This window comes from Culicoides brevitarsis, chromosome 2, assembly GCF_036172545.1.
Source record: "Culicoides brevitarsis isolate CSIRO-B50_1 chromosome 2, AGI_CSIRO_Cbre_v1, whole genome shotgun sequence".
Lineage (NCBI taxonomy): Eukaryota > Metazoa > Arthropoda > Insecta > Diptera > Ceratopogonidae > Culicoides > Culicoides brevitarsis.
Genome location: NC_087086.1, coordinates 16,878,984 through 16,895,566, shown reverse-complemented (window position 1 = coordinate 16,895,566; position 16,583 = coordinate 16,878,984). Strand labels below are relative to the sequence as shown.

General features: G+C 29.5%; 1 protein-coding gene across 1 annotated transcript; it reads left to right on the top strand.

The window, feature by feature from the left end:
- Nucleotides 1-2,720: 2,720 nt before the first annotated feature.
- On the top strand, nt 2,721-4,560 carry LOC134831733 (venom carboxylesterase-6-like). Its single transcript, XM_063845540.1, has 4 exons — nt 2,721-2,924; nt 2,983-3,987; nt 4,043-4,317; nt 4,379-4,560. The coding sequence occupies exons 1-4, from the start codon at nt 2,721-2,723 to the stop codon at nt 4,533-4,535; spliced, it is 1,641 nt and encodes a 546-aa protein (XP_063701610.1). The 3' UTR covers nt 4,536-4,560.
- The last annotated feature ends 12,023 nt before the right edge of the window (nt 4,561-16,583 follow it).

Genomic DNA, 16,583 nt, shown 5'->3' with positions numbered 1-16,583 from the left:
ACAAACACCCAAACAACAAGCTTAGTTGGCACTCACAGACTGACAAAGGAGATAATGAAAATAATGTTCACATTTTGCAATCTGTCTCCCATCAAAAATGCTCAACGTTGGAAAATTAGTAAAGTTGGAGATTATTTTTGGGGCTACATCGTTTTGTTTTTCGTAATTTTTTGCAGTTCATCAAAGAATGTTTATCGGAAATGATGAAATTATAAAAGAAATCGCAAAAAAAAGTTATCGTAACTAAATTTAAGCGCATTTAATGCGAAAAAAATCATCATACGACGCCAAAGAGTTAAAAAATCTTTTAAAAACGGAAACACGCTGTTCTGTTTTATTTCTATTTTATTTTTTATAGTCTTACAAAAAAAAAATCTTAAACTATCACAAAACAACCACATCAATTGAAGTTAATTTCCTCGCACTGAAAATGATTCATTGAGTAATTATTACACTTTACTGTTCTGTTTGTTCTATTTTTCAACAATTTTCCGACGAATTTTTTTTTGTAAAGATTCAAAAAAAAAAAACATTAAACACACGCGCCAGACCACTTTTAACAAGCTGATAAAATAACAGGCGGCAGCTAATTTTCTTATCTCACTTCAAAAAAAAAAGTAGATTTCATGGTAAACGCTTGTTGTTGTCTGTTTGTGTCTCACCAACTAATATCCATAAAGATAAGAACTTAAAAAAAAACTTCACAAAATATAAATCTGATTCATTAGTCAATGTGCGCCCTAAAAGTGTGTTCACCGAAAAAAAGCGACCATCAAAAATTGTTCAGGGATATGACCGTTAAGTATAATCTTATGACTATGACCGATTGGATTATTTTATCTCATACTAATTTTTTTTTCGGAAAATGCGTTTTCCCTCGATTTAAATGTCGTTTTTTTTTGTTTGAGGAAGAATAATGAATCGGCACCTTCCACAAAAAATTAAACTTCAAAAGAAAAGTTTCTGTTTTGTGTCTCGTTCATTTGATAAGCCAGTGAAAAGGTTAAAAATATGAACAGAAACATTTACAAATAGACATGTTATTAAAAAAAAACGAAGATAAATGAGTGGAGAAAAGATGGAAGAAGAAACGGGAGACCCTTTTTTGCGTAAAAAAAAAAAATAAAAATTTCTGAGGTCATTTAACATTTTAACGATTTTTCTATGTATTTTCGTTATCTTAATGACAAAAGTTGTTAAAATCCCTTTTTTCTGCCACCTTTTTTTGTGAGCACGCATCTTTCTTTGCATTTTATGCGTAAAAAGGAACAAACAGCCGTCAAGAGTGAGACACTTTTTAATGTTAAATTTTCTGGAAATAAATTTGTGTGTAATAATTACGGTGCCACTTTTTGTACACACTTTTAATTTTGATTCGGTATCATCATCATTAACGTTAGTTTTGGCCCAAAAAATTTCCTACCTACAATTAAAAGAAAAAGAAAAAAAAATAGCAACATAGAAAGATAATATCAGTTAATTTTTAACATTTAAATTGTGGAGAAAAACATTCATTATACCTTCGTAACGCAAGAGAAAGAAAGAAAAAAGTCACAGAAAAAATGTAATCCATCAAATATTTAAAAAGAGCATGAAATCTTCATCATCATGGTTGTAGCAGTAAACGAACGATGTTTGCACGCTTTAATGACAGATACAAGTTGTATGTTGTCGTTGTGATGTTGTTATTAATAATGTTGATTACACGGCACTCCAACACGTTGATAAAGACAATTAATCTGAGTAACTGTTCGCCACGTTGCTTCGTGTTGTACGGAGAAAATGGCAAGAAAAAGGTCAAAAGTTGATGCCGTTGAATTAAATGACACACAAAAAGGGTGAAAATGTCATTTAAGTTAAATAGCATCTGCTTGACTTCAATTACATTATTGTTCTTTTTATTAAGTAGAAGGAGGAATTGAAAGTTGTTTAAAAGAAAATTAAAAATTTATTGATTTTTTCATTATTTAAGACTCGAACTTTGAATTTTGAATTGTTAAATATTTAATTAATTTAATTTTCTATAAATTTTTATTTTTAATGAATTTCTAAGGATTATGTGAACTAAAAGTTTTAGCATCGATTTTCTACGAAATTTGATTTTTTAAGGAATATCTTTGATATTTTCTATTTTTAATTCTTTTTTGACCAATTTTTTTTATGATTTAAAAAAAACCAAATTTTTGCTAAATTAATTTTTTTTTTCAATAAAAATAAAAAATAAAAAAGTAATTAATTCTTTCAAAATTTATGTTTAAATTATTTTATTTATTAAAAAAAAATATTCAACATGCTTAATTTTTAAAATTGATTTAAATTGAAAATTAATGACTGAATATAAAGGATCTATAAAAAATAATTAATTAACTAATTTTTTTTAAATTTTTTTATTGATTTTTTGATAACTTTTAAGAAAATTTTTGCATCGTAATTTTTTTCCTTAAAATTTTTATAATTTTCAATAAAATTTTCATTTATAAAAGCTTTAAATAGACCTCAAATTAAAAATTTTCCATTGTAATGCAAAACAAACATTAAATTTTGTAATGAATGGAAGACTCTAATTGTAATTTAAATATTACTTGTTTGAATATAATTTAATATTGAGCGATATGAATGAATAAACTTCACGTGAGCTCAGAAATTGTTAATAAAAAATATAAATAGAAGTGCATTTTCGCTTGTATGCTTTATTTTTTACTTTCAATCTCCAAGTCAAGATGAATTATGAACTTTTTCTTGTCTTGATTTGCAGAATTTCACTAATTAACGGACAATTTCCGATCACAACGAACATAAAGACGCCTAATGGGGAGTTAAAAGGCGTTGCGAGAGATCATTTTTTGGCTTTTGAAGGAATTCCCTATGCTGAGCCGCCTGTTGGGGATTTGCGATTTGAGCCTCCAGTTCCTTTTCGGTCAAATGTGAGTTTAATTTTTTTGAATTTTGTTTTTTTTTTTCATAAATTTACTTGTTCAATAGTGGGATGGCATTCGTGACGCGTCAAAAGTAGGCAATCCATGTCTCCAATGGTGTCACTCCTTGGTAGATGAAGCTGACAAAACGTATGGCGACGAGGATTGTTTGTACATGAACATTTATGTGCCGCAAAATTTAACGGAAAAAGTTCCCGTAATCCTGCATATTCCCGGAGGAGGTTTCATGTTTGGGCAAGGCGACACCTACGGACCCGAATACATCACAACGAGACCTTTGATTTTTGTCAACTTTAATTATCGCGTTGGACCTTTGGGTTTTTTGTCAAGTAGCGATGCACTGATTCCCGGCAATATGGGAATGAAGGATCAAGCAGTCGTTTTGAAGTATGTGAAAGAAAATATCGCTCTTTTTGGAGGAGATCCGGAAAAAATCACGTTAACGGGATATTCGGCGGGAAGTGTTTCAGTTCATTTACATTTGCTGAGCGAAATGTCGACGGGATTGTTTCAAAATGCGATTTCTCACAGCGGAACAGCGCTGGATTGTTGGGTCATGCAACATAATACCGAAGAAAAATTCGATTTTGTCGTTCAACGAACGGGATGTCAAAACGAGGATCGTCAGAAAATCGTTGATTGTTTGAAAAAAGTGCCTGGAAGTGATATCGTTCGTTTAGTAGAAGAGCTTCAACCATTTCTTTTCAATCCTTTTAACGTTTTTGGTCTTGTTCCTGAGACAACAGCACAAAATGGGACTCCTTTCATCACCGATTACCCTCGAAACCTCATAAAAGCTGGAAAAATCCAAAAAGTTCCGTGGATTCTGTCTGAAACAAAGGACGACGGATTGTATCCAGTAGCGCAATTCATCAGAAAACCCGAGTACCTTCCATTTATCGATAAAAATTGGGATTTTGTGTCTCCGAATCTGCTTCATTACAATCGAACCATCCCCGATGACAAAATGAACGAAGTTAGCGACTTGATACGAAAACATTACATTGGCGACGATCCAATCGATGAAAAATCTTACCAAAAATTAGTTGATGTAAGTTAATTTTTTAAAAAATTTTTAATTAATTTAAAAAAAAAATTATTTTTAGATCTCAACGGATCGCAATTACCACATTGGCGCTGATGAAACGGTAAAAATCCAAGGAAAATATATGCCAATGTACATGTATTATTTCACCTTTAAATACAGCTACGGCATCGCGGAGCTCTTTGCGGGAAAACGATCTCCTCTATTGGGTGTCGGGCATGGGGACGACGCGCTGCTTGTGGTATATGTTCCTCCAACGAAGCACGAAATGACCCAAGATGAGCTAAAAATGCAAGGAATGTTACTCGATATGTATGAAAATTTCGCATATAACGGGTAACGAAATGTCATAAAACTCATAAAAAGTGATGGAACATATTTTTTAATTTTTTTTTAGGGAACCAAAATTGGGCGATTTTACTCTCATCCGTTCGGAATCTGCAGATTTCTTGAAATACACTGAAATTGCTGGACCAGATGACATCAGCATCAAATCAAATGACAACTTTGGCGATAATCAATTCTGGAAAACTATAAAATTTGATGAGCCATAAAGTTGATAAATCACCAAAACTCGGTTTTTAATAAGAAATCATCACTTTTTATCCGACAAATTTGCTCTGTTGTTGATGATTACTCGAACACTTTATTACCGTAGTCGACCTTTTTGGTGTTCGTGCCACGAAATTTTCCACAACTGTCGTTGATCATCATTAAAAACCACTCAAAAATATTAATAATAGTAATATTTTTAATGCCTTTTAAATGCGCTCCTCTCCAAAAATGAAAAAAAAAACAAGTAATATTTTCGTCGCATTTGTTGCTCGCTGCTCGAAATGTGTCCCAGTAGCAAATAAATTTTGTATATTTATGACCCCGGACTGACATGCAAAGGCAAACAAAAGACGACGCTCAACATTTTGTGGTTATCATCGTTTATGTGGTTTATGAAATGAATGCGTGATTAAATGGCTGTCATGAGGCGGTATCGTAAAACATCGAATAATTTCCACGAGGAATCTCGTGTTGTGTCGTTCAAAGGACGTGAAAGGATGACACAACTGAACAAGGTTAAGTGTGTTTTTGTCCTTTTTTCAAAAAATATTTTTGTGGTTTTCTGGATTGAAAGTTAAACGGGACTTGCATGTTGTTGTTTTTTTTTCAGAGTGTCGAATAGAAATAATAATAATTACCGATATGAGCCAATGCTGTGTGTTCATAAATCTATAATTATGTTTTTTTAATAATTTTTTTTAGAGAGAGAACACCAGATGGTTTCATCATAAAAAAAAATTTTGATATTGATAAATTTTTTTTCGTGCATCGAGTGATGAAAAAATGAAGAAAATTAATAAAATAAAAAAAAATTGATCTCTGATATTAAATTTAATGTTTTATTCAATCGTTTCCCCCACAGAACCGTATTACGTTTTTTTTTTACTCTAATTAATTTGAAACTTCTGTCGATGGCTTTTATGGCGCAGGGAAATTTTTTTTCAATTAAATCCATACCAAATTATTGTATAATTGCGTGTTCACATCGTTTGGCAACTAAGTAAATAAAGGCACGGATAAAAGTTAAAACCGAGAAAAAATGGTAAACGTGTCTAAAATTGAATTATTTTAGAAGCTTATTCCACGTAATAAATTCTTAAGCAAATTAAAATATTTTTTTCGTGAACGTTCCTCCTCGCCTCATCGTTATTCCATCATAATCTAACCATATTTGATACAGATGCGGAGGTAAATTGCTTTCTCTCGCTCTCTCACTCACTTTGCATTTTATTTACTAAAGTCAGAATAATCGTATTCGATACGGGATTTAACGAATCAATTTATAAAAGACGAATTTGCTTCAGTTTTTGTTTGCTTTGACAAAAAAAGTCGGATAATAACGCAGGGTGCCTTGTTGTTGTTGTTGTGAATAATAATAAAAATCATATATAATTTGATTTGATAAAAATCTCCACCCCAGCAATTATTACGAGAGTTTAGCACTCGGTGTGCACTTGCTCGTGATTTAATGATGATACGATATATATTTAAAATCACTTTTGTGTGTCTTTTGTCTGTGAGACAACTAACGTTATGATAAGGGTAATAAAGAAGAAAATCGAGGGAGACAAAGCACTTTGTATATTAGTGTGTAATGAAGATGACCCCATGACTTGCGAATAAAAGCATGAAGTGAGTGAATTAGAGTGGAAAATGGGACTTTTGACCAGCATTTGTCATAATTTTGGGGGAAAATTTTAAATATATCTAGGAAGTTTTACAGTAAATTGTGAAAAATTGACTTTTTGTAAACCTAATAAAAATTTTGAATTTAATAATTTTCATGAATATCATAGTAAAATAAATTTTTAAATGCGTAATTTGTATTAAAAAAATTAAATTTTATTTTTTAATTATTTTAATTTATATTATTATTTAATAAATATAATCAAATTTCAAAAAATTTAATCAAAAACTTTAAAAAAAAAGTATTGGGAAACTATAAAAGATTTTTTTAAAAATTTAAAAAATTTCATTTAAATTCTTGATTGTTAAAATTTTTTTAATTTACCTAATCAATTATTTTTTTTTGTTTCTTGAAAAATTTGTTTTAAAAAAATCTTGAAATTTAATATTAAGTTTGATTATTTTTAAAAAAGTTATTTAATCAAGTTTATTTTGTTTTTTGAAATAAAAAGCATCAATTTTATCAATATTAATTCTATAAAGAGAATTTTTTGAATAAGACTCTTAATTATATTTTATTATAAAATAAAAAAATAATTAAATTAAAACTTTATTAAAAAAATTAAATTTTAATTAAATTAATTTTAATTAACTGAAAATAAAATTTTGCTCACATAATAACTTAAATTTTTTTTTGAATAAAAAGACTTGCCCTTAAAACGACTTTAAGAAGACTTAAAACGAAAAATAATATACGAATTATATATGAATTATATGCATATAATATACGAATTATATACATATAATATAGAAAAAATTAATTTTGTCCGCCACATAAAGAAAAATCAAACTTTACATTTTCAAACTTCATAGAAAAATTATTCAAATTATATTTTTTTGAATTCCTTCTAAACTGAAGTCCTAAAACTACAAGAAAATACCTTTAATCTCAAAAATTAATCATAAAATTGCTCCTTTTGCTTAATTTTCCAGACACTACCAATCATTACCGCCCGAAAGAATTCAATAAAACAACTCGGATTTACGATTCCTCTTCACATAAAATATTTAACAAAAGCGCACCAGCGTTTGTTTACGTATTTTAGTTGTTGTTCGTAACATAACATTTCCTCCCCGACAACAAAAAAATTGGGAAGATTTGACACGGATTATCTTTGGTCACACTTTGCGTTATAATAATATTAATTTGGTGAAGGGGACTTGATTTGTGTAGGAAAGACGACGTTCTAACATTTTTTTTCATGATTTGGAATGTGATACGTTGATCGATGTCAAGAAATGCCGAAAAAGATCTTATCTACTAATGAGAGATTTGTAACGTGAGAGCCATAATAACAGCAATTTAGCAACAATTCAACTCAACCCACTCAGAGATTTTATTTTTTTTTTGTAGAAAAAAAATTTTAAAGTGGTTTGGCAAGTCATCACTTCCTACTCGTTGCGTTTTGTTTCAAAAGCCTCGTAAATTATATTTACTCATTACTATTATTTTTTTTTTCGTGATTACTATTTCAAAACTCCGCCTGACTCCGATTTATTAACCAATTCATGCCTGATAGTGTGAAGTTGTGTGTTTGTTACTCCTCCTTCTTCGCGCGCAAAAAAAATCGTGAATTAAAAATTAAATTACGCGTATTAACGGAAAATTACTTCAACTCGTTCACGAATGTGTCACGTTTAAATTCGTTCAGAATTGGAGTCGACTAATGGAAAATGGGATTGAAAGCTAATACAAGATTGTAAATCTACTTTGCCAAAGGGCAATGTTGTAAAAATCGAATTTTTTCCTCGCTCTCTCGTTGGTTCGCCAAGTCTAATCACCATAATTCACGTTTCTTCATGCAATTTGAGCAATTTACATTATGTTTGAATAATAAGACTGTTATAGTTAATAAACATTAAAGCGCTCAACATTATCACTAACAACCACCATTTTCTTTGTTTCCGTCCACGCTCGAGGGGGATGGGGAGACATCATTTTCCACTCTTTTTAGTAAAACAAACTTTAGAACAGCAAAAAAAAAAAGAATAATAAAAATGAGAATGACGATACCGCAATATATGGTGTTACATTGCTCGACTCGGGAAAATTTTTCATTAATTTTTCCATTTGTATGAGAAGTGAGTGTGTAGTTATACTTTTCTGCGACATCGTTTACACTCCCCCATCAGCACTGAATCATTTGCGTGCGGTTGTCATGACACACACAGGCAATATATAACGTTGTACCGAATATTTGTAGACAATGCTACAGCTAGCGTGGAGCGCACCCCATTTCTTTTTTTTTTGCCACACAATTTTTTTATCACCTTCTCACGTAGTGCTATTTACTACTCTCTGTGTGTTTGTTTGTACGAAAGATCTGCTAGAATGATTTTTCCATGCCATGGCGGATGATGTTCCATTCCTATGTACTGACGAGGCGCGCAACAACAACGGCAGTAAATGGAGAGACAGATAAATAAATAAAAAGCTTTAACACATCATCCCCATTTTTGTGTAGTCCTTGTAAATACGGCGACTATTTTACGAGTTTGTGCGAGGAAAAAGCAACAACAACAAAATGTGGGCGAAAAAAAAGATGTTGTTTATAATAAGTCGTTGAGCGAAATGTTGAGAGATGGCTTAAACGAGGAAGTAATTTCCAACAGTCTGTTAGTTAGTTTTCTTGTTGTCTTTCCTTTGTCTTATTTCGTCTTTTATCGATTTTTTTAACAAAAATTTTGTTTTTGAAAAAAATTCCAAAAAAGCTAAAAAAATATTTTAATTAAAATTTTTTAGTCAAAAGAAAAACTAAAAAATCAAAAAAAAATATTCAAAATAAAAAATTATCAAAATAAAAAAATTATTCAAAATAATTTTTTTTTATTTAAATAATAATTTTTATTTTGAATATTTTTTTTAAATAATTTTTTAAAAAATTATAAAATTGTAATTATAAATTTCTTTAAAATTAAATCTCTTAAAACTTATTTTGAATCAAATTTTAAAGCTAAAAAAAATATTTTAAATAATCGAAAAGCTTTGAAAATCTGAAAAGTACCTATTTGACAATCGTTGAAGTTTTTCAAATAAAAAATTGTTCTCAACAATTAAACTCAAAATAATTTTTAAAATTCAATTTAAGTCAAAAAAAATTTCAAAGGGCAAATTCTTTCAAAGTCTTTTAAAATCGTTTAAAATCCATGTGAAGCATATTCCAGACTTAAATAAGAAAAATCCATAAAAAACTCCATCGATGACATGTAAGCTCAAAAAATCGCGTCATAAATAGCCATCCACGTTGAATTTTCTGTCAATTTTCAATCCAAACAACATTCAAGACACATAAAAAATCAATTTCCCCACTATTTGTTCATTTTCGATTCAAAGTTCCCCCCGTCAATTTAAATTTCTCCTCTCCATCAACTGTGTGTTTTTATATCACATATGCCGCGCATGCCACTTGTAACATATTCCCTTCTCGTTTCTTCGTTGAATTTTTTGTCTCTGTCGCACACAGAAATGCATTCAGATCAGAAACGTTGCTGCTGCTGTTGCTTATTTTCCTACATAATCGTATTATTAGTGGTTTTGTTGTATTGATAACAGCGAGCAAATATTCCGACGACGACGAGACAAGAAGTGTAAATAAAGAAGGAAGAGTGTATTGTGTGATGTATGATGCTCGAACTACATTTGCAGTGTCTATTTATATATTTTATTTAAAAAAAAATCATACGCGCGATGTAATGCAATAAGAAGAGAAAAAAGTTGTTGAATTGAATAATAATTTAAAACCACACCCAAAAATATGGCAGCGTGAATTTGATTATTATTTTATTTATTAATTTTACTATTTTCACAATTATTTTTTTGAACAACTACTCTGACAGCTAATGTGTCAGTCACTCATTCACTTTAGCTACGGAAAAAATTATCTCATACAAAAATCAATTGATTACTGCCTCTGCTTCAATTAATGTCAAAAATCAAGTTTCGACATAAATTATTATGTCACATCAATTTTTTTGAGATATTTGTTTAGTTTAGTTATTTTTTGTTTTAATGATAAAAAAAATATTTAATTAGAAGTAGGTTGACTCAGTTTTCTTTGAAACGTCATTCGTTGAGATGAATTTTAGATCCTACTTTGATACTCCCTAATTGATCATCTTTCTAAATAAATGACATCAAATAACTCATAAATATTTCTTGTCTTTTTTTTGGGAAGCGCGACAACGACGCACATTCTTCTTGAATATACTGTCAATGCACTAAGTGTTTCAGTTTTGTCAGAGACAAGTAATAATCTTTGAATGGATGCACAACATCAACCAATCACTCGATAAGAATCTTGATGACTTTTACATCTATACAAGATTTTTTTTGTGTCCTTTGGAGTTTCGTTTTTATATTATAAACATCTATATGTCATAATCATCTTTTTGTCATTATCTGATTTAAGGTTTTTTTCCTCCGCTTCATCATTTCGACTGTTTGTGAGGTCTTGTTTGTCTTGAAATCAAAATGTTGAAGCTTCTGTATCAATTTAAAACGTGTGTATTTTTTGTCTTGTATTTACATATCATTCATCTCTCCATGTGTGTTTCGCGCATATGTGAGTGTGTTGAAGAAGAAGAAAAAAAAGAGTATTTTCCGTAAATTTACACAAATCCCCTAAAGTATGTGGTAATAAATCTTTCAAAATGATCCCCTCAGCCCCATTTTCTTTTTTCGTTCTTTCCTCGGAATGAAAATAAAATATAGCGCCACATTCGAGTTGTGTTACATTGCCATTGTATGCGCATTACTTTTGCTTCACCGAAGTTGCGATGTTATTTGGCGACACGTTGTACGTGAGTGTGTGGAGTATTTTTCACACATGTGCTGCTTGAAAGGTTTTGTCATGAAGTCAGCTTTCTTACAACTTTTTTCAAAGTCATTAAAATTTTTTATTAACTTTAATGCGATACTTTGCGTTTTGTTTCTATTGTTGAGTTTATTGTTATATTTAGGAGTCGATTTATTTTTTTCTTTCTTTCGTTTTAACAGACTAGATGTAATGGAAAAAGATTTGCTTATGTGATAACCTCAATAAGAGATTTATAACTTTAAATGTGTTTCTATGGTATTCGCAAAAAAAAATTTCTGCGCTATTGACAGAATCGTGTCTGTCTGTTGTACTTGTTCCTTTTTGTATCATGTCAATAACATTTTTTTTTTTGAAAATTAAAATATTCTTTAATTAGGGTTTATAAAATTTTACACTTGCAAATCCTACACTTTTCTTTTCTTCGAATAAAAGCTTTGAACAAAATATTTAGTTATAATTATATTTCTCAAATCAACACACTACATAATTGGCAAGATCCCAGAACTGTACAGATATTGATACAGGACTTATTTCATTGTTCAGTGGAGTTTTATTGGCGAACAGCGGCCAATAAAACCAAAAATTCGTACAATAAACTGATTTTATTCAAACCTAGGAGGTAGTCAATTTACTTTTGTCACTTACTTCTGTCGACTTTAACTGGAATTTTCCTTCTTCCCTCCTCGGTCTTTCCTATCCTTAATTTTTTTTTGTCTTTGTTTGTCTTCACACGTGCTACTTTCTCCCTTTTCTTTGCTTTTCCTCACTTTTCCTATTCTCTTTAGTTTTCTTAATTAATTATTTATTATTTTATTTTTTAATTTAAACTTAAATTTAATTTTCAATTTTAAATTCAATTTTTAATCAGGATTTGGTAAGAAGACCCTTTTTGATAGTCGACAGTCCTTCAATTTTTTTGTATCGTTTTGAATATGAATGTTATGTCCATACTCCATGTTTTTACACACCACTCCTTTAATAAGAGTCGAATAGAAGTTGTTTGAGTTTGAAGTTCTCATCTGATTCATCCTTTCTACTGCAATTTCCAGGGCAATAATCGTTCAATTGCTTTATATTCGGAATAAGAAATGAAATACAAGTCGAACGTATTGTATTTAACTGTTGGGTTTTCAAAGTCTTTCTAGTCATGTCAGAAAATACTTTTGTAACAGTTTTTTAATTCTTTTAAAGTTCACTTTAATCATAATTTGTGATTGCAAGTGACTTCCAAGATGACGACATTCTTTATATGTTTTTCCGATATTTTTTGGTGCTTAATATATTTTTGAAAGGTTTAAATTTCTTAAATTTCTTTCAAAGCCTAAATATCTGTAAACATAAAAAATTATTACTTAAAATTTAAATAAATAATAAAATACGCTCACATTACATTCACAAGAAAAGTTTGCAAAACAAGTTTTTGATCAACATACTTTAGTTCTGCTCTTTTTTTTATCGTCGTACCACAAACAACAATTTATAATCTTTAATTAGACAGTAAAACTAAAGTGCAGTGCAAAAAGTATTGCCAGTCTTTCAACTAGTCAACAACAAATTGTCATGTGTCACCTACTTGTCACTCAAACTATACAAAAATTTAAATACTTACCATGCAAAAAATGCAAAACGCAAGGGAAGAAGTTTGTTTTTGTTGCAAATATTGTGTGGTCTGAGAATTTCTCCTTTTTGTATTTAAATTTTGCTCTCGTTTCATTTAAATGACCTTCGATTAGACGCATTTCATTACAACGCCACAAATAAAATGCCATTGAGATATTTATCTTATTTCGACGATGAGGCGGATCATCATCATTAGATGCTCAATTCGGCGCTTGTGTCATATCGACGAAAAATAATGATGATTTGCCTTTTAATATCGAAAAATTTGTCAAATGATTACCGCCATTTTATTACCATCAAATTTGAGCCTAAGCTATACGATGACATTCAACCATTTTTATTTATTTTTTTTTGTGTCTCTTGCAGCCGAGTGGTTATTTCGTTAGATGGAATCCAAAGTCATTAATTTGTTATTATTATTACACACATTTTGTTGTTTCCTGATAAGTAATTTTGATAAGGCAAGACAAAATAAACATTTATATTTTCGAAAAACTGAAACCTATGTTTTACGATGTAAAACGCTAATAGAGAGAGAGATAGCGACTAAACCGACAGACATAATAATAGGGAGGAAAATTGTAGTTTTATTTATGAAATTTGTCCGCATTCGATGGAACATGTAACAATTTTTACGACAATTAAGTACGTATACCGAGAATTTATTACAATCGATAGATAGGTATAGACAATCGCGCGCGCAATGAGTGATGTGCTACTTTCGAAATTGAATCTAAGGTGGTAGGTCATCTAAATTTAAAAGCCGTTCGTCGTATTATAAGTAGCAACAAAAAACCCACATAATGTTATTTTTCCTGCCAGAAGCAAATTATCTTTGTGTGTGATACTTAATTGCTCTAATTATAATTTTTTATGGATCGCTTTTTTTAAGTTCAAATATTTTAAGAAATTTTGTAACAATTATCTCCATCAGCCATGTGAAAAATGTGTTTTGTCATATTTATTTTTTTTATTATTATTTTAATCGAGATTTCCAGGTTTATCTCGCGCTCGATCAAAAATGCACACACAAAATACTTACAAGCAAAGTCACACATCAATTATATACAAATTAGAAATTTTTAGAAACACGCCCGGTGTTGCTGGTCGTGATGATCATTATCAAAAGACATCAATATAGGTGGCAACTCTTGTGTGATCCATCAAATAAATTCGTGCTGTTGTTGTTGTTGTTGTGTGGCTTCGGAATATATTTTGACATTTACATTTGTATAATTGTTGTCAGTTTATCTCGTATTTAGATCGGAAATATTTTGTGGCTGTCTGGGTAATTGCTCATAATGCTCACCCAAAAACTCACATGGTAGCGGATTTCAAGAAAAAAGTTCGTTATTTTTTTCTCGACATTAAATTTTGTTAATTTTTCGGGAGGATGTTCGAAATTTTGAGATAAGTTCATTAACCAAGAGGTGTGAATTGACCCGAAAATTCATCAATCTTATTTTTGTAGGAGTTTCGCACGACGTTTTTGTTTTTTTTTTCTCGTTTCTTCGACATTTCACTCATCATCGACAGAAATTGTCAAGAATTGTTAAAATAAATTATCTTTCTGTCGTTAACACAACAACAACAACAAACAAGAGGATCGAAGCTTCTTTTGTGCGTCTTAACTAATGATGTTATATGAGTAAAATATTGATCATTAATGGTCCAATAACTTTTTGTACAAATATTATTCCAATTATTTTTCAATAGAGTTTCTCACTTTAAGGCACAATAGACCTCCAATAATGACGATGATGAAGAAAAAAAAACAGGCAGTAAGGCGCTAATTATTGAACAAAAAATGCTCTTGGATGAAAATAAAGCTGTTTTGTTACAAGCAGGTATGTATGATCTCATCATTTATCATCACTTCATCTCTCGAAATGTATTTCTTTATTATTGTATTTTTTTTTATTGTTGTTGGTGCTGCCAACAAGAGTTGTCTACTTGAAAACTCCTCACACATAATTAACTTGGCCATTAACATTTTTCACGCTTTTTTTTCAGCGTTGTTTGACAAAATGTGCGCCTAACTTGTTTCATTGTCTCAAAAAATAAAAAAAAGGAAGATGTTTGTCGTTACGTCAAGAGGTGAGATTATTAACACTTTCAATCATAAACGCGCGCATGGCGCCAAATTTATGACAAATCCAGATAAATGGAAAATTAAACAGATGAAATTTTATTTTTGGATGTTTCCGGTTTAAGAAAAAAAATGTTTTTCTTACGAGATCAATAAAAGTACTTCGGAAGAACAATAAATTATGTCAAAAAGTGTGTCTGGATTGCCCGAAAAGTGGCTAGATAAGGAGTTTCTGTCTTAAAGTATAAATTTTGTGAAGTGCCTTGGAACGATTTTTGGAGTTTATAATGGTTTGAAAATTTTCAGGTTTGTTATTTTAAAAATAATATTTTTAATCAAAAATTTATTCAATTAGAGAAATATTTAAAATTTTCTTTAAAAAATTTAATTATACTTACTTTGATTGGTTTAAAAATTTTTTTGAATTAAAATTAAATAAAATTAATTTTTAACCGAAAATAATTATTTTTATATTTTTTTTTATTATTTTTTAATACAATTTTCTTTTTTAGATTATATTTTATTTTTTGGATGAGAAGGAAGTAAAACAATATATGTTAAGAAGCAAAAAATTAGCTCAGATCATCGTTTAACATTCAAAATTATTTTATTTAGAACATTTTTTTTCAACAGTATGAACAAAAACAGTATAGTTAAATTTTTTTTTTGTTTTGGGATATTTTGCTTGATTTTTCTCCACTTTTATGTTCAAAATTAAAAATAATATTGACCAAATTAAATAAATGTTAACAATCAACGTTTAACGTCTAAAGCCTTTAAAAAATTACAAAAAAAAATTGAAAAATATTTAATTTTCATGAAAACCCTCATGGAAAAAAAAAGAAAACATAAAATTTATTTGCCTTACTTTAATTATTTTTAAATTTTTTTGAATTAAAATTAAATAAAATTAATTTTTAACCGAAAATAATTATTTTTAATTTTTTTTTATTATTTTTTAATAAAATTTTCTTTTGATGATATTTTATTCAAAGTTGAATAACTTTGTAAAACAATATATCTTAAAAGCAAATCATTAAACATGTAAATAAATAAATAAAATCTGTGATACAAGTTCAATGAATTTAACACAATTTAGAGTAAAATCCAAAGACTTTGTGATCAAAATGTGAAAGTAAAGAAAATTAGTCCTAAAAAATTAAAAATATCAACAAATTCATCTTCAAAGGACTTTCTTTACTTTCTTTTTTTTTACTTCAACTGACGAAAGCTGACACAAAATTCTAAAAGTCGCACACATCGAAGTTAAATTTAACGTCATAATTTTCGCACAGATAAAAAAAACTAAGTGAATAAATCTTCTGACAACAATTAAGATCTCGCGACGCAGACCCAACGCATCGACGAGCATTTCGCCAGATCAAATGAAAAACAAGCATATCTGCGAAGAACACCCTGGCTCATTTCATATTTTAATTAATCATGCGAGCGACACATACACTTTTCGCGCAAATATTATTAATTAAAATTTTATATGAAATTCCTTTTAATGATGATGTGTAAAGAAAGGAAAGATTTTTTGCCACTGCATTCGTTGGGTGTTTATGTTTTTAAATCGTTTTAAATGACGTGAAAATATAATTTATTATCCTATTTTTGTCACATTTTGAATCTGAAAAGTCTTATGGAACCAAAAAAAGTCACACAATTTAATTGATTTACTAAATTCACCTGCTTTCATGTCGTTGAAGGCGACACGAACACGGCAAAATGATAAACGCGAGCTCGTAAAACATTTTACAACTTCAAAGAAAATTGCTGTTTGCATGATTAACAATTAGATACAATGTTTTATTTTTATTTTTTTACTGCCC